Source organism: Corticium candelabrum, chromosome 15, assembly GCF_963422355.1.
Source record: "Corticium candelabrum chromosome 15, ooCorCand1.1, whole genome shotgun sequence".
NCBI lineage: Eukaryota > Metazoa > Porifera > Homoscleromorpha > Homosclerophorida > Plakinidae > Corticium > Corticium candelabrum.
The window spans coordinates 6,765,934-6,791,263 of NC_085099.1; the positions used below are offsets into that span (position 1 = coordinate 6,765,934).

At 41.6% G+C, this 25,330-nt stretch overlaps 2 protein-coding genes across 3 annotated transcripts; both read right to left on the reverse strand.

Annotated features, from left to right (window-relative positions):
* Positions 1–1,816: 1,816 nt before the first annotated feature.
* On the reverse strand, positions 1,817–24,896 carry LOC134191357 (mitochondrial thiamine pyrophosphate carrier-like). 2 transcript variants are annotated; one of them, XR_009971773.1, is made up of 7 exons: positions 24,719–24,896; positions 24,583–24,659; positions 16,773–16,824; positions 7,342–7,405; positions 7,176–7,263; positions 7,039–7,108; positions 1,817–1,976 (listed from the first exon to the last, which is right to left on the reverse strand). XR_009971773.1 is itself a non-coding variant. In XM_062659966.1 (7 exons), exons 1-7 carry the CDS (start codon positions 24,878–24,880, stop codon positions 1,942–1,944), a joined length of 564 nt encoding a protein of 187 aa, XP_062515950.1. In that variant the 5' UTR covers positions 24,881–24,896; the 3' UTR covers positions 1,817–1,941. The 2 variants fall into 2 exon arrangements, 1 of the variants encoding a protein (XP_062515950.1); XM_062659966.1 differs by having other exon boundaries at positions 7,176–7,279.
* On the reverse strand, positions 4,826–5,972 carry LOC134190772 (uncharacterized). The gene is made up of 3 exons (XM_062659283.1): positions 5,888–5,972; positions 5,686–5,828; positions 4,826–5,611 (listed from the first exon to the last, which is right to left on the reverse strand). The coding sequence occupies exons 1-3, from the start codon at positions 5,970–5,972 to the stop codon at positions 4,934–4,936; spliced, it is 906 nt and encodes a 301-aa protein (XP_062515267.1). The 3' UTR covers positions 4,826–4,933.
* Positions 24,897–25,330: the final 434 nt, after the last annotated feature.

Here is a 25,330-nt window from a genome sequence, read left to right on the forward strand (position 1 = left end):
GCAACCTCAGGAACTGGCTTTCTCACTGCTGAAGGAGGAACCGACCCACCTTATGGTTTTAGTATTATATGACCCACAGAGAAGCACAAAAATTCTCAGCAGATGCTTCATCTCATGGCCTGGGAGCAGTGTTGTTGCAAGCAACAGGTCTTGATGACACCTGGCAGCCCATCGCTTACGCCTCTTGTTCCATGACAGAGACAGAGAAAGATAAGCTCAAATTGAGAAGGAGGCTTTAGGTGTAACATGAGCATGTGACAAGTTTTCGGATTATATATTAGGTTGAAAGTTTCACATTGAGACTGACCATAAACCATTGGTTCCTTTGCTGACAATGAAGCATCTGGACAGCTTGCCACTGAGACTTGTCCACTTTTGCCTTCGACTGGCACAGTATAACTCTACCATTGGACATGTTCCAGGAAAACAGCTCCACACAGCAGATACATTGTCCAGAGCCCTGTTACCTTCAACGACTCACCCCAACTCACTTCAAGAAGAGGTTGAATCGAAACCTTCCCACCACAACAGATAAGGTACAGCAAGATGGTCAAATAGCTGATCCCATTTGCTCAAAGTATTACAATACTGCAAACAAGGGTAGTCAAACAAGAGCCCAGAGAACCCATCTCTAGTGCCCTTCTGGAGAGCTTGATCCCAACTCTCACTCTACAAGGGTCTGCTACTGTACAACAATCAAGTTGTCATTCCAAGTCTCATGCAGAAAGACATCCTGATGAAAATCCACGAAGGACACCAGGCAATCACTCAAGGCAGGCTATGAGCAAACTCATCAGTATGGTGGCCCGGTATTTCCAGACAAATTGTACAGATGGTACAACATTGTGGTCGGTGTTACAGAGTCTTTGATGCCCTCTAAGTCGCCTGACTATCCATTTCAAATAATAGGATCAGACCTGCTGGAATTCAAAGGAGCCCATTATCGACTAATTTTCAAGATACCCGAAGCTGATAAAGTTAACCTCTATGCTAGCAGTCCACACTTCTACAAGAAGTCTTGAGGAGTGACAATGGTACTCAATTTTCTAGTTAGGAGATGAAAGAGTTTGCTGCGACTTATGGCCTCACACATAACTAGCAGCCCACAATATCTCCAAAGTAATGGTCTTTGCCGAAAGAATGGTGAAATCTGTCACGCAGCTACTCCAATGATCCATAGATGCCTATCTACCACTTCTAAGCTACAGGACAACACCTCTCCCATGGTGCAACATTAGCCCATCAGAAATTCTCATGGGGAGATGCCTGAGAACACATCTCCACAAATTCCTGAGTTGCTGGCGCCTCAATGGCCTTACTTGAAGGTGTTTTGCAATGCTGACAGACAGTTCAAGGGGAAACAAAAGGAGAATTTCAATAGAAGACACCATGCTAAGGATCTTGCAGAGTTACCAGCCAACAGGGAAGTGTGGCTAACTTCAGAGGGTAAGGAAAAGATGGGAAAAGTAGTAGTTTCCAAGTCCGTCACTCTAAGGTCATATTACATCAAAACGCCAACTGGAACAGTGAGAATAAACAGCTGCAACAATATGCTCACCAGACAAGAAATGCCCAATGAACCCTCTGAAAGTCCTCAATTTAGCGGTACACTCCCAGACAAACTGTAACAGCATGCCTATGCCAAGCACGCCAACAACATGTCTTCACACAGGGACAACTATTAAACTGCCTGAAAGGCAAGGCTTATAGAAAGAGAGATGTAGTGTGACATACTGGCATGTATGGTACGCATGCGTAGAGTAGTCTTGCTATTGTTGTGTTGTGTTACGTTGTACGTACACTGAATAAACCAGCACAAAACCCTACAGCATACAATTGAAATCAAGGATAACCAAAACACAATAAATACTACTTTACAGAATGCACAATGTCTGAGGTGTAGGCATACAGAAGCAGATTAAATTCAAGCCATTAATTGCTTTATCTGTGATTCCCATCTTTGGAGTTTCTCATCACTACAGAACAGCTAAACTTAGTTCAATGACACACAACAAGAAACAAATCATATGTTAAAATCAACCACAGCAACATTTATCAGATATAAATGGCTCTTTTAGAGATAAACCCAAGACTCTAAGAATCAAACACACCCGTAGAATTTGAGGACATATGCCTTCCAGACTTGTTTCTATGTAACACAAGACTTGCAGTTCTGCATGCAAAGATATTCAAACATACAAAATACTATCTCATTGCAACAGCTGTTGCAATAATAAAATGAACAGATCAATGTAAATTTACAAAGTCATCATGATGAAATATTCATAAGACCACCTCATAATCAATAAGACACTACATATCTCATCAGTAGACAATGTCACCTATCTTCAAATACAATCAATTATACACACATAATGTGTGAGCATACATACTATTTTGAAACCAGCAGTTAAGCTTGTTAACTTGTGTAGAAGTAGAGAAAACATGTGTAATAAGCACCGCTGGTAAACTCAATGTGTGTATTACAAAATAAGAACACAAAAAAGAATGACTCAATAGCTAGCAATTGACTGAACCATATGCATCACCTTTACCGGTCTAGTCATGCACGTGTCACTTACTATGCAATATATTACACTACTCCCGTTTATGCTAGGCTCGTCCTAGAGCTTAATATTGCAATCGATCTGGTGGACGTCGAACCCATCGAGGATATCAAGCAACACCCTGGTTTGGTGGATCTTCTGGGAGAATAAGGTGGCAAATTTGAGGTGGACACAATTGCTTGCTTGTTCCATTGGAGCTGCAGGGATCTGCTCACAGTGGTTGAATTCTGCAACATATGCGATTTACATGAATGATTTTTCTCTTTCGACCATTCACAATTTCCAGCGTAACCGGACTTCTGACTGCACAATCCAACCTTTTTCCCATCGTGGATCTAACTTTCCTGCAGTTGGTATTGACTGCCACACGCTTTCACCTGCACGAAACGAGCAGTCCGTTGCTTGACGATCATAGTTCTCTTTCTGGTGTTTTGCCGAAATGGCGACCTTAGTTTTCACAAAGTCTTTAATCTCTGCCAGCTTGTGTTTAAGATGACATTGATAGGATTCAGGCTCAAACGCTGTTTCTGGTTGCAAGCCATTGGTTTGAGATGCTCTTCCAAACATTAGACCAAATAGTGACATACCAGTTGAAGAATGTAGTGTTGTTCTGTACGCAAACAATACCAATGACACTCCCAGTCATACTGTTTTTGAACATATGCTTGAAGCATTTGAAGTAACGATTTATTCAGGCGCTCCACCATCCCATCCCCTTGTGGGTGATAAGCTGTAGTTCTAGATTTTCTATGCCAAATGCATCCAATGTTTGTCGTAACAACAAACTTTCAAAATTTCGGCCTTCATCTGAGTGAACGAACTCAGGAATTCCAAACGTCGAAAATAATTGCACTAGCTCTGATGTAATACTAGAAGTTGTTTAGTCTTTTAACAAAATGGCTTCTGGACACTTGGTAAAATAGTCTTGTATGACTAAGAGGTATCTGTTTCCCCTTGACGACATTGGCACCTCTAAAATGTCAACTGAAACCATTTGAAATGGTCGTCCAATTGGTATTGAAATCAGTGGAGCCTACTTGGGTGCAGGAGGTTTAGTTTCTTGACATCTATAGTACTCTCGACAGTACACTTCAACATCTTTGTTCATTCCAACCCAGTAGGCTAACTGTTGCAGTTTGTCCAATTTATTCAATCTTCCTTGATGTGCAGCACTAGGAGCATCATGAGCTTGCCTCAGTGCCTGTTGGTGGAGACTATCCGGTAAAATTGGAACTGTAATTGCATCACTCATTGATTTAGGCTTATAACACCTACAGAAAACACCATCGACAACTGTAACCTGCAGCCACAATTGAACACAACTCTGTACAACTGAAGAAGCTGCATTAGGAGGTGGCTCCGAGTGTGACATACATTTACACAGTTGAAAAATATGTGGATCATTCCTCTGTGCCTGATACAAACTAGCTCTTGACAAGCAATGTGATGGTCTAGTCAACAAACATGATTCATCTTTGAAAATACAACTACAGAGGCAAGATAAGGCATCTGCATTGGCATTCTGCAATCCTCGTTTATACTCAATCTCAAACTTATACTCCTGTAAAGCTAAAGCCCAACGACAAAAAGCATTCCTTCCGTTTTTTGGTTTTGACAACCATTGTAGAGGAGCATGATCAGTATACAACTTGAATGACCGTCCAAGTAAGTAATGTCAAAACTCTTTGGTACCAAATACTATTGCCAAGCACTCTTCTTGGATCACACTGTAATGTTTCTCCACTTTGATCAAACTTCTACTTGCGTAAGCCACCACTCGATTATCTTGTTCTAGCACACACCTTAATCCAGATTCACTCACATCTGTGTGCAACACAAATTGGCCGCATTTGTGTGAAACTGTGGGTACACCAAGACAGGAGAAGTAATCAGAGCTTCCTATAGCTGTTTAAATGCTTCCTGACATTTTGCCGACCATGTGAAGAGTACTCCTTTGTGTGTGAGCTGATGTAGTGGTCCTTCAATGTCAGCAAAATGATGAATGTATCTCCAGTAATACGATGCAATTCCTAAAAATTGATGTAGCGCCGTTACATCATTCAGAATGGCCCTATTCCTCACAACCTCTATTTTATCCTCATTTGGAAGCGTTCCAATGGCAAAAACACATGCCCAAGATCTTTCACTTCATGTCTACCAATGCAACATTGTGTCCTCGTAATGTAAGACCAGCCTTCCATAAATGACAAAAAACTTCTTGCAAATGCTTCGCATGTAGCTTAATGTTTGCCGAATAAATGAAAAGGTCATCCACATAAGCAGTAACAAAGGGAAGATCATGAAAAAGTTTGTCCATCGGTCGCTGAAATGAGATAGGAGCACCTGTCAGTCCAAACGGCAATCTTTTAATTAAACTGAAAAAGGCCTAAAGTCGGTTCAGGGCAAAACGCAGTTTTGTGTTGATCTGACTCATGAACTAGTATTTGCCAATATCCATTTCGCAGATCAAGACTAGTAAATACTGTGGATCTGGCCAAACGATCTTGTACTTCATCAACAAGTGGCAGAGGATAGGCATCTTTAGAAATTCTTTTGCTAAGTTCTCGATAATCAACACACAATCTGAGTTCACCTGATTTCTTTTTCACAAATACTGCTGGTACCATCCATGAACTAGCGCTTTCTTCTATGATGCCTTGTGCTAACATATCTTTGATTTGAATTTCAACCTCATTGCGATAATGAGCAGGTATCCATCGAGGTGGAACTCGTATTGAGGATCCAGAAGTAGGAATATAGTGACATGCTAGAGAAGTCAGTCCAGGCACTGTTCTGAAAAGATCTTGGTTGTCTTGGATGATCAGAGATAATGTTTTGTTTGAACATGTTGGTAGCTCAGAGCGACAGTTATCAACAAAGAATGGTATTGCACACTTATAAACCACATCCGATTCACAATCATCACCATCCACTAATGCAGACACACAATTTGTGTTACTTTGTTGAGGATGGAGCAAGAGTGGTACCCCTGACGTCTTTGCCTCTAGGGAAATGCAGGCCCCCTGCTTGACAGTTGTGGCTTCCTACCTTGAGAGGTGTTGATGAGAAGTCAAGAGTTAAAACCATTCCCCTGCAACAAGTCAACACCAAGAATCACCGGAACAATGAGCTTATCAACAACCACAAAGTCGTGGCTTATTCTCTCTTTGTCCAGCTGCACCACAACAAAAACACAGTCCTGAATATGAATCTCATCTCCAGAAGCTGTAAAATAGGCCGTATCTTCACAAATTTTGATACCTTCAAAAGCAAATCTTTTTTAAACAGAGAAACAAAAGATCCCAAGTCTAACATCATACTTGTAGCAACACCTCCCACATATCCGATAATAGTGGCTGCTTCAGACTTTACAGCAGCCACAACAGTGCACTCAGGGCCTACCATTGCAGAAGCTCCTCAAACGTTTCCCTGATGACAGTCCCTAGCGTAATGACCTATTTGACCGCAAGAATAGCATTGTTGACTCTGCCTACTCAGAGACTGTACTGGACGTTTGCTTTGTAACCAATTTTATTGCAGTTAAAGCATCTAACTCTCGAAGACTTAGCGTGTTTGCGGTCTACTGCATTCAGGAGTGCAACCCGTTCCGATAATGTGTCAACTTGTTTTTGTGGCTGTTGCAATTCATTCGTACCAACCTTCTATCACAGACAGCCGCAGTCTTCGAACATTGCTCCTTGATTGTCATTAGTAGTCTTGCTCGATCCACAAAAGAAATTTTTTAATTCTCGAGTTTCCCCGGCTGCTTGAAGTTGCCGGCTTATTGGTATTGGCAATCTGGCAACAAATTGGTGCAACAACAACGTCTCTCTAACTGCATCATCCATCTTTGGTATAGCTTGATCCAACAGTTTGATATAGATACATTGTAGGCGATTCCTCTGGCTGTAACACGCGTCGGTGGAACCTGTCCATAGACACAAACTCTACAAGCTTCAGCCTAGTAAGGAGGTGCTGTTTCATAGTCATAATTTTCTTGAACATCTTCTGACAATTCCACTCACACCGCAAGAGCCTCACCTTCCAATAAGGTAGGCAACTTGAGTAACATTGTTTCCTTGCTCCACTTGTTGGCCTTACTGCATATTTCGAACCATAGAAACCATTCGCTTACGTCTCCTGAAGAAAATATTACAGGAACACTAATGTGACGCTCTGATACGCTCATCGACACAACCACCCTCTGCTGCCAGTGTAATAGGCACTGCTGGTAAATTCAATGTGTGTATTACAAAATAAGAACACAAAAAGAATGACTCAATAGCTAGCAATTGACTGAACCATCCGGGCAATCACATTTATCGGTCACGTCAAGCAGGTGTCAATTGCTATGCAATAATTACACATGCTGGCTATGGTAGTGTGTGTGTGTGTGTGTGTGGGGGGGGCATGTAAATAGAAGCAAGATACTGTATACATTTCTTAGAAACTGCATCAGTACCGTAATTACCTTTATAAAATGCCTTTCCACCCTCTCTTTGAAAGATTGTCAATGTTGCATGGGCTAAGTTTTGATAGATCTGAGTAACATACAATTGATATATTATATTTATGTGTCATGCCATGAAATTTCAGCTGATGTTTCACTTTTGGTTCACCCTGTGATACAAGCCGTGTCCGTAGTAGATCAAATGGCTGGACACAAAATGTAGCCACACATCCAGACACTCCTCCACTAACAAAATGTACACCTGCATTGTGTATAGCTGCGCAGTAACTAAGGATTGATAAATTGCACTGATTGCACACACACCTGGTCTTTTCCACTCTGCTGCTTTCAATGATAAACTCCAAGTCAAATATTCAAATGTAGTAAACTATAAATAAAGAAACAACAGTAAACTGTAGCTAAACAGTACGTAAAAGATGTCTTGAACAAAACTTTGGAAAGTATACGTACACGTAATATGGGCCTTTAAACATACTCTGTTGGATGACTTGTACGTTTGCATTCAGTTATTCCTGTGAGTGTTGTACTGTTATAACTCATAATAATAGACATAAGAACTTCTATAGTAAAGACACCGAACTTTCCTAGTTTGTTCATACCTCTTGAACTCAAAATTACAAACAGAAGTTCAATATATACAAAACACCAATTGTCATACAATTAAAAAATTGAGAAACTGCCACTCCCTCACTCGAAGTGTTTAAATGCCTTTCCTGTTGTTGTCCATTAAATATCAGATTTCATACATCTCCTAACTATAATTACAATCAGCTGGCATGTAAGACTTCCAGGGACAAACAGCCAATCAGATGGCCAAACGTTCACGAAAGAGTTTCTTACCAGAACAGTCTAATTCATGTTTGCGATTGACAAGTCTTGTTGGAAACAAAACAACAGAACTTAAATGTCTGCAACTGCTGTAGTGTAGTGACATCTGACACTAACTATATGCACATAGAGTAGTACGTAGTACGCGTGCGTAGCTTGTTATTGACTTACTTGAGTGTTGGCTAGTCTAGGTTGCGACATCTGACACTAACTATATGCACATAGAGTAGTACATAGTACGCGTGCGTAGCTTGTTATTGACTTACTTGAGTGTTGGCTAGTCTAGGTTGCAAATATAACAGTGTCGAGTACTGAGCCTACTGTGTCGAACCCCGAACTTACAAGGTATTATAACATTGGCGACGAGGATATGGCGCAGTCAAGAGTCCTAGGAAAACTGACTGAGTTTCAAGCTAGAACAGACAGCGTAGACAAATATGTCGACCGATTTAAGTTGTATTGCACCGCAAACGACGTAGCTGACAACGACAAGCAGCGGGCAATATTCTTAACTACGGTTGGTGCAACGACATACAGGTTGTTATGCAACCAACGAGACCGGAGAAGCTGCAGGACAAGACGCTTGATGAACTAACTGAACTCATGGAGAACCACTGCGAACCCAAGACCATTGTCGTCGCAGAAAGATTCCAATTTTATAAGCGAGTCCAGAAGGAAGGCAAAAACGTTGCCTCCTATCTTGCGGAAATACGACGCTTGTCAAAGAAATGCGACTTCTGTGACTATCTCAATACAGCCCTGAGAGATCAGTTTGTCTGTGGGCTTTACGTCAAAGCGGCGCAACAGAAAATGTTGGCCAAGTTTGAGCTGGGACTCTTTAAAGCAATTTCGATGGCTCAGGCGTACGAATCTGCAAGACGTGAGACGCAGTCATTACGTGGTGAGACACCACGGGGTCACAAGGAGACAATGTTTAGTCTCAAAAGCAGCAGTAGCCAATCACAACGAACGACCACAACAGAGAAGGAATGTCAGTGATGCGATGGGCGAGGACACACTTCTGACAAGTGCAGATTCCGAACCTATACGTGCAGGTTTTGCAACGTAAAAGGCCACATCGCAAAGGCACGTCGCAAGAAAAAGCAAAACGAAAAGGAAACTCCCAAGGCATGCAAAAGGCGGACAAAGAACGCACCACATCGAGGAAGCGGAGGTGAGTATTATTCACACGTTGTCAGATACTAAGGGCGGTCCTAAAATAACATTAGAAGTGGTGGGGCGTGACCTAGAGTTAGATGTGGATACTGGAGCATCTGTGACCGTGCTACCGCACCATGTTACAGTCAGTATTTGAAGCATGTACAGTTACAGAAAAGTAAGATTGCACTGTGATCATACAGTGGTCAACCGTTATGCGTAGTGGGCGAGGCAACCGTGCCAGTTCGATACGGTGATCAACACACAATGAGACGGATGTTAGTCGTTCATGCACCTTCAAAGCCCCCAGTATTGGGAAGGAATTGGCTCCAGTCGATAAAATTAGACTGGCAGTCTCTGTTTATGGTGCAAGACAACCCACCTGACGTGATTTCTGAATTTGGTGAGTTATTCCAATCAGACATGGGAACATTACGCGGATACCAAGCGAATATCACACTACAGAAGGGTGCAATTCCTTGATTTCACAGACCAAGACCCGTGCCATACGCTTTACAGAAGACGGTCGAGGAGAAATTGGGCAGACTTCAGAATGAAGGGATATTGAAACCGGTAGATCATAGTGATTGGGCAGCACCCATAGTCGTTGTAAGACGGGGAGATGGATCTCTAAGGATCTGCAGTGACTACAAAGTGACAGTCAACCCGTATTTGGAGATGAATACATACCCGTTACCGAATCCACAGGACCTATTTGCCACGTTAGCTGGGGGTAGATACTTCTCAAAGCTAGACATGAAACAGGCTTACTTACAAATGAAAGTATCACCTCAGAGCCAAAAGTATTTGACTATCAATATGTCAAAAGGCCTCTTTGCATATACTCGTATGCCATTCGGAATCAGTTCCGTGCCAGCTATATGGCAACGTGCAATGGACGGAATCTTAGCCGGAATTTCCGGAGTAGGCTGTTTTTTAGACGACATTTTGATCATGGGGAAAACAGCAGCAGAGCACGATGACCATCTACGTATGGTTCTGGGAAGATTGAGAGACCTCGGTCTGCGACTCAAAAGAGAGAAATGAGAATTTCGCCAGACATGAGTAGAGTACTTAGGACACGTCATTGACAGCCAAGGATTGAGACCGTCCGAAAGCAAACTGACAGCAATACGCAAGCACCGGAACCGTCGAATGTGATCCAGCTGAAGGCCTACCTTTGTTGTCTCAACTATTATAACAGATTTTTGCCCAATCTCTCGACGATTTTACAGCCACTGCATGACTTACTGAAGAAGAATCGGCAGTGGACATGGCAAGTGGAACAACAAAGGGCTTTCAAAGCATCAAAGAAGAAACTGTTGAATTCAGGTTTTCTTACTCACTATGACCTAGAGAAACGTGTAAAAGTGAAGTGTGACGCATCACCTTACGGTATCGGAGTTTGTCTCTCACACATAATGGACGACGGAAGCGAGCAACCTGTCGCTTTCGCCTCTCGAACACTGTCACCAACTGAGCAGAATTATGCCCAGATTGATCGTGAAGGTTTAGCCCTCACATTTGGCGTCCGCTATTTTCACAAGTACTTAGTTGGTAGATCATTTACGTTAGTAACTGATCACCGCCCGTTGGTCAAGATATTCGGACCCAAGGAAGGAGTACCATCGCTTGCTGTCGCCCGACTCCAGCGTTGGGCGTTGATATTAAGTTTGTACAACTATCAGCTCAAATATGTGCCAGGAGTTACAAATGCAGAAGCGGACATGTTGTCCTGATTGCCGATAGCTGTAAATGTGATTGACCACGATGAACAGTTGTACCGAATTGATTATTGTGAGATGATACCCGTAACAGCGGAAGACGTGGCCAGGGAGACCAAGAAGGACCCTGTACTGAAACGAGTGTATGAACATGCACTTAGGGGATGGCCGAAACACGGTGAGACCAAATTACAGCCATATCAACGAAGAGCCGACCAGTTGACTATCATTGAAGACCGTCTATTGCGGGGTAGTCGAGTTATTATTCCACACACATTACGGAATAAGGTACTGAACGAGCTCCATGAAGACCACGTTGGAGCTAGCCGCATGAAGGCCATAGCAAGAGGGTTTGTCTGGTGGCCTTGTCTTGACAAGGATATCAAAGATACCGTTAGGGCATGTCAAGCGTGTCAAGACACCAGACATAGACCAATGCAAACTCATTCCTACCCGTGGATTTACCCTGATGCACCATGGAGCCGGCTACACGCGGACTTTGCGGAAGTCAGTGGAAAACAATATTTAGTGATCGTTGACGTGTTCTCAAAGTGGCCAGAAGTGCACGAGTTGGAGACTCATGGGACCTCAACACAAACTATCGAAGCATTCCGGAGAACATTTGCCTGCCATGGGTTACCCAAGAGGTTAGTAACCAACAACGGCCCACAATTTATGTCACAGCAGTTTCAAGAATTTATGAAGGCGAACAGAATTAAGCATCAGCTTACACCACCCTATCACCCTTCTTCACATGGACAGGCGGAACGCCTAGTGCAGGAAGTTAAGAAAAGCTTGAAGACCAAGCCATCAAGCCGCACAGTTAGTCACCAACTACCAATTTCTCTTGTGGTATCGAACTACGCCAAACTGCAATACGGGCAAAACACCCGCTGAGTTACTAATGAAGAAGGAGCTCAGGACAAGACTTTCGTTTCTGAGGCCGGAGTCAGGGAAGACTCTTCGAGAGGAACATTGAGACCATTACGATATAGCAACAGAGCAAGTTCGTAATATGAGCCCGGGAGACACCGTCAGTGTCTTAAACCCTAGACGCAACGGACGTGGGAAGTGGCTATGTGGGACAATCCTACAAAGGCTAGGGCCAGTCAACTATCTGGTTGATGTCTACAAACAGCCGCGATATGTTCATGTAGAACATTTACTAACCCGAGATCCTCGGAGCATACCCAACGAGTTCATCGAGAGTGGTCCAGAACACGACGCGATAGTACCAACGCTGACACCGTCGGATGCCGCAACGCAGGACCAATCGGTACCCATAAGACCTACGGATGCGGGAACACCTGTTGAAGTTGATAGTCAGAGAGCACACACTCCAGTGACAACCACCCGTCCAACCGCTGCGGTACCAGTACCAGTGGAAGAGGAAACCATGACAACGTCACCAGAGTCACCGGGATCCCAAGAGCAAAGATACCCACAACGTCAAAATCGACAGAAACCTGCGCAATACAGGTAGATTTAGCTAAGGTGGAAGGAGTGTAGTGTAGTGACATCTGACACTAACTAATGCACATAGAGTAGTACGTAGTACGCGTGCGTAGCTTGTTATTGACTTACTTGAGTGTCGGCTAGTCTAGGTTGCAAATATAACACTGTCTCGAGTACTGAGCCTACTGTGTCGAACCCTGAACTTACAAGGTATAACAACTGCCAACGTAAAATCTATCGCTTTGAGACAATTATACTGAAATCTAAAATACGTAACCATAAGCGATTTGCATGTCTCATATGAGATAACTCTCGATACTGTACTTCACCGACTAAATTTAGACTATTTACGGACTTTGCAGTCAACAATTTTAGGTAGATTTTACAACTAACTGATTTAGAAAGAAAATAGCATCTAAATTCGTAATTCTTCGCAGCAATTGATTTTACCCTATCGTACCATCATAGTGTTCATAACTTAGAAGGCTCATACTGTAGCTGTCTGTGGAAGCGACGGTGTAAACACAGTTTCAATTACCAGTAATATCCTAAAGCAATTGAAAAGCTACAAGTCATAGGAACAGGACTTCAAAGAAGTCACATGACTTGAGAGGAGCAGTATACTATTAAACAGGGATTCTATTTGCACCAAACCTCTGTGGCTATTTCTAAAATGGCCATATTTGGGTGTCACACTTGCATAACCATATTTGAGTGTCACGCTTCAGGAATGTATGGTATGCAAGTGAGTGACCAATCACAACACACTACTCTTTGTGTCACATGTGGCAATGAAAGACAATGGCCTGACAGCCAATCACTAAGCGCTGTTCGGCATGAGAAAAAATTAGAAAAAAGACATCAATTTTGATCAAAAACAACTTTTTGGCTCAACAGAAACATTGAATTTCAAGTAATGCTACCTGAAAATCTATGAGCATCCAATCGTGCTGTGATAGTACACACAAACGTGAAGTGTGAAGTGCTATGTACAGAACTTTGTTGCTAACGCAAGTCACCAACTACGGATATCATAAATACAGTGGTGTAGCTAGAAGGTGTAGTATTGTAGTGTCGGACTGCGAGAATGGAAAGCATGCGCAGTCAATAAATGGTGGTTTTGGCGGTACTATCTAAATACATCAGTTATTCGGCCATTCTACATTGGCGTAGTCAGCATGGCTGCCAAAGAGGGACAAGCCCCAAATGAATTCGTTTTAGACTACTGCCGCAATGTGGCCTCAGAGTTTGAGCTCTGGCTCGATCATGTCAATGACTACATGTTGATCTGTAAGGTTACGGAGCCTGCGGAGAAAAAGAGTCTGTTCTTAAACTTGGTTGGACTGAGCCTGCAGAGAGTGGTCAAGAAATTGGTAGTAGAAATGCCAACTGGAGACAGAGCGGATGAATATACAGCCTTGACAGATACCATTCTCACATACTTTCGACCAGCTGTATACAACAGCTGAGAGACACAAGTTTCGGCAGATGAAGCAACAGGATCATGAATCTGTCACCTCCTTTGTTGGCCGTATGCGCATAAGGTAGAACTATGTGATTTTGCATCCACAAGTGTTGACACAGTGGTAAACGGCCAACTCCAAGATCAGCTGATCGCTGGTATAAGGAGTAATAACGTTACGAAGAAATTGATGAAGTACTCGAAACTCACCTTGGCAGATGCAGTTGTGTGAAAGCGGTGGCACTGGAAACCTCTTGCTGAGAGCTCAGTGTATGAACATGGACCCTTATAGAGTCACCGTCTCCAACTTCCGTGAGCAAAGTGAGTCTACCCAGTTTAGGCAACCAAGGTGTCGTGTACGCATGCATCTACTTGGTATATGATTAGCATAGACATATAATATAGTCAGTCTTCTTGTACTGTACTTGGCGTCCGTTTCCGGGTATCCCCAACACCACACAAGGCAAACTCCTCAAATGCAAATACTGTGGTCGCCTACATATACGAGGCAAACAACACTGTCCAGCAGAAGACGCAAAGTACTTACATTGCCAAAAGACAGGCCACTTTGCTGCGGTATGTCTACAGAAAAGGAAAGCACCCATTGCCCAAGTTGTTGAATACGAAACACAAACTTCTCTAAAACTGGCAAAGTCACTTCATCATGTCTCCGAGGCTATACAATACACAGCCTGTCATTCTTCAAAGGCTGAGACATTTACTGTCATACTAAAGGTAAATGGCAGCGAGTGCAAGGGTCTTCTCAACACCAGTGCTACTCAAATGCTCATCACCCAAGACATAGGAGCACCAACACAACCCAGTCCTACTGTGATGAAAGCATATGATGGTAATGCTGTGGAAACCCTGGGTGTGGCAGATGTCACAATCAATGCAGAAGATAGATCTTGTCAGTGCACCTGTTTGGTGGTGCCTCCTGGACAAACAGTTCTTTGTGGGCAGGATGTCATCCTACAGCTGCAGCTGCATGCTAAGCAGGAGGTCAATGTGGTCAAAATTCAGCCCATCAACATTATGGTAGATCCTCAAGCAACGCTAGCATCTCTTCAAGCATGGTGCCATGCTTTCAGCCTTCGTACAGCCATGAAAACAGAGCTATAAGGAAGCAGATGTAATTGAATCTGTTTGAGAAGCTACTCAGTGGGTGTCACCATTGGTGTCAGTCCGGAAGTCAAATGGAACATTGAGGTTGTGCATTGACTATTGGAGATTAAACCAAGCCATACAGGGAAAGGCACATGCTACCTACATTGGAAGAAATTACAGCAAATTAGATGAAGCTGAAATGTTTTCAGTCTTGGATGCAGAGTCCAGATTTTATCAAATTCCTCTATCAACAGAATCCAGATAATATACTAAATTCATTACGCACTGTGGCCTGTACCGCTTCAAGAGACTCCCATTTGGAATAGCCTGCACTCCCAAAATCTTCCAGCGTGTGGTGGAGACATCCTAAGCAGACTGGAGGGTGTCCTTGTTTACGTAGACAACATTCCGGTATTTAGCTAGGATCAGGCAAACCATGATACCAGGATAAAATCGGTGCTGCAACAGTTGAATGCAGCTAACTTGCAGATCAACTGGAACAAATGCCAGATGCATCAAACACATGTGAAATATCTGGGGCATTGGTTGACTGACCAAGGAGTATGTCCAGATGCCGACAAAATGCAAGTCATAAAAGACACGCCCTATTCTCAATCAGTTACTGACGTGCGATGGTTCTTAGGAATGGCTACATACTTCGGGAAGTTCATCCCAACCCTCTCTCAGGCCACCCAATCACTTTGCGAATTGGCCAAGAAGGACCTGTTTGTATGTGACCAGGCATAGGAGAATGCATTCAATGAGGCAAAGAGAGCTATGGGAGCATCCATGCAAAATTTAGCTTATTTCCAGTCAGCAGCCTCAGTTCCCACAGCTATCAGCAGTGACGTCTCCCCGAAGGCCTTCGAGTCATGCTGTGGCAGCATGATAGGCACAGTCACTGGCTCCCAGTTGCTGAGGCATGCCAATCATTGACAGACACTGAGACACAATATTCCCAATTAGAGAAAGAGATGCTGGGAATAGTGTTTGCTATAACTCAATTTTGCCAGTATGTGTTAGGGCAAAATGTGCAAGTATTTTTAGGGTCTACAGTATTCTCAGAAACCTAACAATCAACTCGGTAACTATTAAGTTCTTAACAATATTGATAGTTGGTAAATTGTGACCTAATTATTGTGTTACTACATACCCACAGCGGGGTGTCCCTATAATTTTGTCCAAGTCTGTATATATGATAGATGATATGACAGATGATATGACAGATATATGATATATATATATATATATATATATATATATATATATATATATATATGACAGATATATCATATGACAGATATGACAGATGATATGACAGATGATATGACAGATATCACATCCTGCATATTCCATAAAATTACAATCAATCATGAAAAGTATAATTTTTATCTCTAGATCAATAAGACATTTGGTTCCTTTAAATGCAAATACATTCAGTATACCTAATGTGGAAAAAACGTCGTATAATATGAACAATAGTTGAGTAGGTAACAGCTTCAGTTATCCAACATATTCACTTATCCAACAGTGGTCCGGTCCCAAGGGGGTCGGATAAGTGACACGCGACTGTATGTACCATTGTGGATATATCTTCACAGTAACTTAGGGATCTCCACTTAATGAATCTACTGTCCAGATGATAACAAACATTTCAATCAATTTCAATTCAACTCTACTCCAGATAGATAGAAGCATGTAGCTACAGAAATGTTGTGTATAAACTATAAGCTTGATCACTATCAAACACTACTGCTGACTGCATGTCATCTTCCATTGTCACCTTGACTGATTTTTTCAAATACAAGCAAATTCACAAAGCATGTTGAATTGCACATTTACACTATACACTTACTAACACCATATCCAACCACAAGTTTTAGTATAGATACTAGCAGTTTATTGCTTGTACTATTCTCTTACTATAATGAAGTATGTGATATCAGTTGCATTGCTTAACTTAATAATGTACAAACTACCCTGTCATTTGCACCACATACCTGAACCATACCATATACTATTGACAGCAGCTGACCAGGAATGTGTCCTTTCCTAATATACACAAGAAATAACCTCAACACAACAGATTGACCACATGTAGCAGATACTACTGATAAATGACATTAGGTGCTACTATCATGACACAAGAGATAACTATTTGTTACTGAGAATGTTCTCTATATGCTTCTGTACTAGACAATGTAGAGTAAACTGCTGACATTTGAGCACTTGTTGTAATCTTTATTAATTGCAATTAAAAAATCCTACAAAGATAATGTACAAGTAATATATCACAACAGCATTTCATTCACAATAATTTCAACTACAAGGTAACAATAACACAGTATCAGAAGTGTTCCATCTGCTAGAGCCATGATAAAGAATACCTATTTTCCAGTTGCATACAAGAGGGCAGGCTCACTGTGTGAAGTAATCACGTTTGGTTGTAACACTAACACTAACAATAAGCTCCTGATTATAGCATACAGTCTTTATCAGCCACTGAATTAAGTGCGTATTGGCCTATAATCTTCAAGCCTCTAGTCATCAAACAATTCGGTAGATGGGCTAATGAAGGAGACCAGTACAGTATCTCTGTTCTCTAAGATCTAAGAATGGTCGGCGCAACTCAGAACAATTCGATTAGTTCAACTACAGCGATGAAATACTAGAGTAATCCAATGCAAGATGTCATGTTCGGTTGCAGAGTCTAGCAAAAAAACTGCATTCATCCCTATTAATTAATGTTGTAGTAACTGAAACCCTCTTTGGGTTTTTGGTAGTTATAAAATGTAGGTTAGTTCTAAACTTGTTCAGTAGTTGATCTCTTTAGTCTCTAGGTGATTCTGTAGTTGGACTCGTAGTTACATATTGTATGTTGCTAGATTCATGTTTCAAATATATGTATTGGTCTAGTGGATTACAAAACTGTATTCAAGAACATGCTATGTTCCAAAAACAGTTGCATGTACAAAGTGGTAAAGCTGCATGCATGGGTGCCTGGGTACTCAAATATAAGGAAGTGTGCTTGCTTGTTTCAGGCTTGTAGTGTACTTAACACTGAATTCAAAGTAATGTCTAAATTCACTAAATGCTGTATGCTACACATGGTGTGTGTGTGTGTGTGTGTGTGTGTGTGTGTGTGTGTGTGTGTGTGTGTGTGTGTGTGTGTGTGTGTGTGTGTGTGTGTGTGTGTGTGTGTGTGTAAAACTGATTTTGGACAGACTAGCTATCTGCAATGTTGACAATGTTATGTGGGAGTATGTGTGATTTGTTTGCCCACTGTTAGTGGGTAAAATACAAAAAATACAAAAAAATAGACATGGTATGGTTAGGATGGGCAGTTCAAAGAATGTGATTGATCTTTCACAGACCAAGACACGATTGAAGAAGATGGAACTCAATTTGTGAATTGTTGAGATCAGGTAAATGACTCTGCATTTGAAGAACGCTGTTCACACGTTTGCTAATAAACTCATCAAAAAAGTGATCAGACCCAATTATTAGAGAACCAAGAAGTTCTGCTCCGGTTTTGATCAAACAGATTCGACGTATAGCAGTTGGAAATTCTGAGAACTTTTGGTCACCTTTTGGCCAAAATATTTCACATTTGTCTAAATTAAGCTTGAGATTTGTGATAAAGGGCCTTTCTCCAACATTCAGTTCAATAACTGGCAAACTGCATGACGAGGGCCAACAAGAACTCCGTCATCAAAGTACGATAGATTCAATTGCATACCTGAGAGAGGACCAATATCACCCAAGAGTTGCAGTATAACCACAGAAAACAGAAGCGGACCCAGTGGATCACCTTGTTGAACCCCTGCTGTAGACAATATATAATGTAAACCAAATCTGCGTTCTCCTGCAGATATATAACACCACTGTATCCACGGCACTAGATCAGGCATTTCTTTTGAAGATAGTTAACAAACGAAGAGCGGTCACAATTATTAAACGCATTTGACATGTCAACATTCACACAACATAGATCTTCGTTATTACCATTTTCTTCAATGAAAGTTTGTAAAGTGTGTATAGCAGCTTCCATACCCCCTTTATTCCCACTCCAACTTGTCCATATGGCAAAAAAAGATCTGGCAAATGTAATTTTGCAGCTGCACAACAGATACAACTTGCCAAACGCTGTAAAACTTCCCTAACGCAATTGGCCTATAACCTCCATTCTTCTTGCATACGGCAGTGAAGGTGCTCCGATATAAGCCATGGAGCAATAAGAGAATTCAAGCTTCCTGAAAGTGTCACACACATGAACTTTGTAAGTTGATCCAGGCAAGTCTGCGAGGCTTAAGCTACAGATCCGGCTACTGCATCCAACAAGTGCTGCGCTCTAAGTTGTGAACACCCTGGGCTGGTAACTCTGGGAAAAGCCTTCAAAGCATTGAGAACTGAGGTCGCATTCAGGATGACGTTGTTTAAGTTCATCAAGCGCATCTTTGTCATGATGAGGAGCACAAACTGTGGAAGTGAGAGCATGTATAGCATCACCATAACGACCTTCCTGTGCTAGATTGATATAACGAGTGATGTTTCTTTTCTTTGTAGAGTTTTTTTTAAAAATACGAGGAACTGCATCATTTCTGGCTTCCCTCCATAAATCGACAAGTTGACCTTCTTGCCAGCGATTTAAATGAGAAGACAATAAAGATGAAACAACATATCTTTTTTCTTCCACCCCAAGAGGGTGTGCAATAATAAATAATCTCACAGAGCCCCAATCCATCCGAATAGCCATGCTCAAGTTCAATAGCCAGTACTTGGGCAAGTAACAGTCTTACAGATTGAAGAACATGACAAACTGGCAGAGTAACAGCTTCATTCATGACAGCTTAAAAATCCCATGTTCATCACCATCCAGCCAGACAAGTGAAGCAGCTGCATGAATTCCAGTCAATACTAAATCATCTGACAAAGTTGATTTCAATTTGGCATTTGATGAGGTATGGTTTTAACATGACGACAACTCAGTTTCCGATATTTCAGAAAACTCAAGAAATCGTCGGGTTACCTTATTCTGTACATTAGCAATATTAGTCTTGTCAGGTTCAGGGAATCCACAAGACGAAGCAGTCATGTTAGGAAACCACTTGCATTCACTTGGTTTGACCATCAGACCCTGCATCTTGGCTTTCCTGCTCCTTGTGTACGACGGCAGTATTTCCAATGCCAAGAATATACAAAGCCACACATAGAGCAGACATTTCGTTTGTGAGCGTCAAGAAAGCTGGCATCTGGAAATGTATGTCTTGTAATATCTTCCACATTTATATGTTGCCAAAGAGAAGAATCATTGCTGACTATTTTGTCACAAACAGGACACTTACATGTACCAGATCTGGATCTGACAGGATTCAAAGAGCTGAAGTCGTCGTCGTCGTCGTCATCAATTGAGCACTCGCAGTCACCATCAGCGGTTGTTGACTGAGACAAACTGACAGCCGTCATAGTTACCGAGACCAAACGATCGATAACCACTCACTTGTAGTCAAACGACTCGACGTAACGGTCGTAGAGATTCAAAAATATTGTATTCCACAAACGTCTAGGACTGCTTCCAACTGTGAAGGACAGTGTTAGAGAAAAGGACTAGAGGCAGAGAAAGTGAATAAAATACTAATACAAACAACAGCGGAAGAAATGAAGCTACATCAGACTACTGCAGTTGCCATTGTACAGTCGCACATCACTTATCCGATACACACACACACACACACACACACACACACACACACACACACACACACACACACACACACACACACACACACACACACACACACACACACACACACACACACACACACACACACACACACATACAGTCGCGAGTCACTTATCCGACAGGTCAAGTTTGTCACATGGGTGATCATGTGGCTGGTCCTGCGTACATGTACACATCCATGTGCACGTCAGTGGTTTCTTGAAACAAGTTTGAGAGTGAGTTCAAGCATTTCTTCTCGTTGTATTCTACATTCATCTACAACTACATTCATTCTACATCTACATTCAGTATACCTAATGTGAAAAAATGCCGTATAATATGAACAATAGTTGAGTTCGTAATTGCTTCAGTTATCCAACATTTTCACTTATTCAAAAGGGTCCAGTCCCAAGGGGGTCAGATAAGCGACACACGACTGTATATATATATATATATATATATATATATATATATATATATATATATATGTATTAGACATACCGCGAGAGATGTGCACCGTATAGAAAATTTGACAAATCGGAACGTTTTGACCCATAAGTCTTTATCAATCGAAAATAATAGATAACGTTTATCAACTGCATTTTAAATTGTTAGTTTTTTTGTTACATCATAATAGTGTTGACCAATGGTCTCTAATCATGGTCTTACCATCATCTTGATTTAATGCCCCATGTTTTCTAATCCATATTGCCTCTTTGATTCGTCTGTATAGTATTTGTTTTCTGTTGTTTGGACTTTCTTCCCAATTCATTATGTGATCAGTTTCCCAGCAGTGGGCTGCAATGGCATTGTTATGGATGTCGCCACGTCAAATTGCTAATTTGTGTTCATTTAGTCTTAGTTTCAGATTTCTTCTTGTTTGTCACAATTATTGGCACCAATTTTGTATACAACGTTCACTCTTTGAAATAGTTTAAGTGGAGCTTTTGGGTGACATAGTAATGACCGAACATTATTACTCATATAGCAATCCGGAAAGAACATTGCACACCAAATTAAATATCACATCAATATCATATATATATATATATATATATATATATATATATATATAAACAATGCATAAGAATAAAGCATTGCCATGCCCATTTTTAAATGCAGGCGCCTCCTTCAAAAATTCCTCAGTTTGCACCTGATACGTGCATGATGTCCAAACACGCGTTGACATCCGGCTGTGAATGAAATTCTTGTAGCTTGATTTCATGCGACCAAATTCACACAGATAAATTTCTTTGCTAAAGTATGTACATAGTAAGCAATTATGTCAATGTGTACCACATGGTTTACGTTCTGCGGTGCAGGTGTATGAATCAGTTTGTGTTTGACTACATATAAACTTAAGTTTCTTCTAGGCAAAGCATTTTGACAAATCATTATGTTGTGTGTCTGTTTGACAAATTACCGTGTTTCGTTTCTGTTCTCACTGACGCTCTCCCCAACAATGTTTCCATCTTAACTAGTAGCTATATACCAAACTACACGTAGCGCTTGCTGTAGTCCTTTGTAAGCTAGCGCAAATAAACTACCTAACTCTGCATACCGTCAATGCTACCGTTCCTGATTAGCAGCCACTCCAATCCACATAATACAGAATTTTTAGAGACTTGCGTACGTCTCGTAAATTTAAGTTAATACACTATATCTGTCTTTGCAAAGCGAGTAAGACCACGGCAACAACATCATTCGAAGATTAATGACAACATCTACATTTCGAAAGCAGGTCGTTTTTCCATAAGAGTTCCCTCTAAATCATTACGTTTCACTTTCAGCGTCGACCATCGTTCACACTGAGCTGACGCTCAGCTTGTTTAAGTTAAGGAAACCAGCCCTTAAGCCTGGTTCACAATATTGACACAGACACTGACATCAATGTCAACGTCGGTGTCCAACATTGACGTTGACTTGTTCACAATGTATTTGCACGACGCGATGCACAGATCAGATGGTCTGAAGCTCAAGTCCAGCGAGTTCAACATAAACAAATACCGCCGTTATACGTGGCTCCTCTGTTTCTTTTTCTACTGCGTCATAGACGCAAAAGAGTTCAATAGCTGGAAGGAGACGAAAGTGGACTAAAAAATACTTTAGCAACGCTAGCAGCAAAAACAATTTCACGGGCATTTTCTCAGTCCTAAGTCTTTATAATCATTCAACCGAATTTGCCATTAGCACCGGTAGTTCCTCACGGATTCCACCAGTGCTTCAGCCACTGCTGCTCCCGGATGTGTCTTAGTTCCTAATGTGTGCTTTTGATTGGTTGAAAATGATCATGTGCTTGTACGCTGAGTGCTTCAGGTTGTTGACACTGGAATAGAACTGAGTTCATTTCCAGTGTCAATGTTGTGACGCTGGGGTCAATGTCGATGACCAGTGGTGTAGCTATAGGGGGCGTGCTGCACGTGCCCCCAAAATTTGGCTACTAGTTTAGATTTTGATCCTAGCAAATTGCAAATTACACCCAATATTTTCAAATTGCAGGTTTAGCCCTAAACTTGGTGTCAATGATTGTTACTGCCCATGCCAGTGATGTTTTAGATAATGAAATAATATGTAATTGCTTCTATTTTCCGTAAAGCTAGATTGCCTAACCTCATAATTTGTCGTGTGTCGTCAACATTACTGTGCGTTCTTAATGCGACTTCATGGCTTTGGCAATTGCCTAATGCAAATTCAGTCAATTCAATTTCCTTTTTTGCACTGTTGTCTTTGACAAGGTTTTGCTCCTGGAGAAAGGCTTACTGTAGATATAACTTATCCTAACTGATCCTAGCTTATCATAACTAATTTGAAGTACATCAACAAAATCTCTAGATTTGGCTGCTGCTGTAGATTTGTTTGATACCACCAGGAATAGTGGTATCAAACTGATATCGTATCTATAGCAAAAAGATAGATCTTCAGTCCTTCTATTGAAGTCCCTCCCAAACCACGTCGCAGATTGCAACAACTGTTGCCGTAGGAGCCTATCCGGCTGGCGGATCACTTTTTCTAAGAGTGAACTTTACCAGAAGCCTGTTTGATCTACTTCCTTTTCAAATAAGTAATCAATTTATTAGAAAACACGTCACATACATGCAAAGTCCACATTTTGCAATTGTCCACTAGATCCAGGTAGCTACAAACTTCCAGACCAATTTTGTTGCTCCCCAAGGCAGATGAAATACAACGCTACTTTACATAACATATGCTTGTTAGCGCACGTTAGACTGGACCACTTTCTATTTGCTTGCTACTGGCTTGCCAGTAAACCTACTCATTTGAAAAAGTTTGTCGTAATTGCAACAACAGTAACATGAAGTAATGAAAAAGGTTTTAGAGACATCAATAACCATTATCACATTTCCATTTACAACAAGACACTGAATCAGGTGCTAAGAGAATTCAATAGACGTTTTTCAGTTAAAAGTCAGTCTTTAATAACGACAGCTAGTGCTGGTAGTCCAAGATAGTCCTTCTTTCTTAATGTCACAATTATGGAGCCCCTTGCTTGGTTAATTAAGCACTATGATTTTAATCATGAAATGGTGTCATTTCAGATGAAATCAGTAGCAAGATATCTAGAGATCAAACAGGAAGTAACATCTTTCTCTGGCATAATAATCATCTCTTGCCAGTCAAGGTAGCTATGTACACCTGCAAGCTATGTCCCAAATTGACACTGCGGGTGTATCTAGACCGCATCATTTCAACGTTCATTTTCAAGTTTAAAGAGACTGAAGACTTACCTCAGGGCTGGCATGGGACAAAAGAGATAAACTATTTTAGCGCTTCTGGCCATAGTATAGATTCTAGGAAAGAGATATACTTTCAGTAAGATATACCTGGAAGCAGCTGTTTTCAGACAGGTTTGCCCCAGTAGACACACAGAAGAACAATATGCTTAACAAGTGAAAAGGTATAAAAGTAGAAATACAGATTTGAGAAAATTTTCCAGTGTGCCCCCAAAATATTGGACTCTGGCTACGCCGCTGCGGGCGGTGACGCTGGCATGAAATATTGACGTTGACATCGGCGGAACGTCAACGTCAATATTGTGGACCAGGCTTTACAATGTATCAGTGTAATACCAAAAAGCTCGTACACCCTCCTCTTGTAAGATTACTTGAACAGCTTGAAGTAGTCCTCTATACTTCGGAGTACGCTCCTATAACATAGAAGAAATGAAAATGCGTAGGCACAATACTCGAGCTCGAATATCAGCACCTGAAAAGCACGGTTGTGTCTAAAATTCTCTACTTGAAGTTGAAATCGTATTTTGAGAACGTCAAGAGGAGAAACTGTGGCTCTCGTCACAGCTCCAGCAAGAGCTCCAGCTAAAGCGTAATCTCTACTAGAAAGCTTGCTATCACCTCTGTAGCCGACCATTGACACAGCTAAAACTCTGGAGGCCGAGGCTTTGATTTAGCGCGCGTTAGTCAACGTGCGCGCGTCTTGTGTGTGTGTGTGTGTGTGTGTGTGTGTGTGTGTGTGTGTGTGTGTGTGTGTGTGTGTGTGTGTGTGTGGTGTGTGGTGTGTGGTGTGTGTGTTTTGACTTGTGAATGCTGGCATCACTCAGTTCTGACCAAAGTTCCCCTCCAGAGGCTTTGCAACCCTTAGGAGCCAGACATCTAAAACTGCACCTAGAGCAAGTCTAGCTAATGCATGGATCTTGTGTGTGGCATATGATTAATATTTCTTGGTCTTTCTCAATAATTGTCAAACCACCAGCACTACCTAAAATTATAGAAACCTAATCTTCTTTCTATCAAAAAAACTTCAACACGTGGTCGACAGAAGCGAGCAAGCTGAAGAATGTCAACATTCCTACAGGCGCAA

What these genes read in the sequence shown, in the direction of transcription:
- LOC134191357 (XM_062659966.1), bottom strand. Translation starts at nt 24,880, where the DNA reads ATGGTCGGCTACAGAGGTGATAGCAAGCTTTCTAGTAGAGATTACGCT. An exon ending in AGCAGAGTGGAAAAGACCAG is followed by an intron (nt 7,280 to 7,341) that starts GTGTGTGTGCAA and finishes TACACAATGCAG; the next exon opens with GTGTACATTTTGTTAGTGGA. An exon ending in TATCACAGGGTGAACCAAAA is followed by an intron (nt 7,109 to 7,175) that starts GTGAAACATCAG and finishes TATGTTACTCAG; the next exon opens with ATCTATCAAAACTTAGCCCA.
- LOC134190772 (XM_062659283.1), bottom strand. Translation starts at nt 5,972, where the DNA reads ATGGTAGGCCCTGAGTGCACTGTTGTGGCTGCTGTAAAGTCTGAAGCA. An exon ending in TGTGGGAGGTGTTGCTACAA is followed by an intron (nt 5,829 to 5,887) that starts GTATGATGTTAG and finishes TTGCTTTTGAAG; the next exon opens with GTATCAAAATTTGTGAAGAT. An exon ending in TTGATAAGCTCATTGTTCCG is followed by an intron (nt 5,612 to 5,685) that starts GTGATTCTTGGT and finishes CTCTCAAGGTAG; the next exon opens with GAAGCCACAACTGTCAAGCA.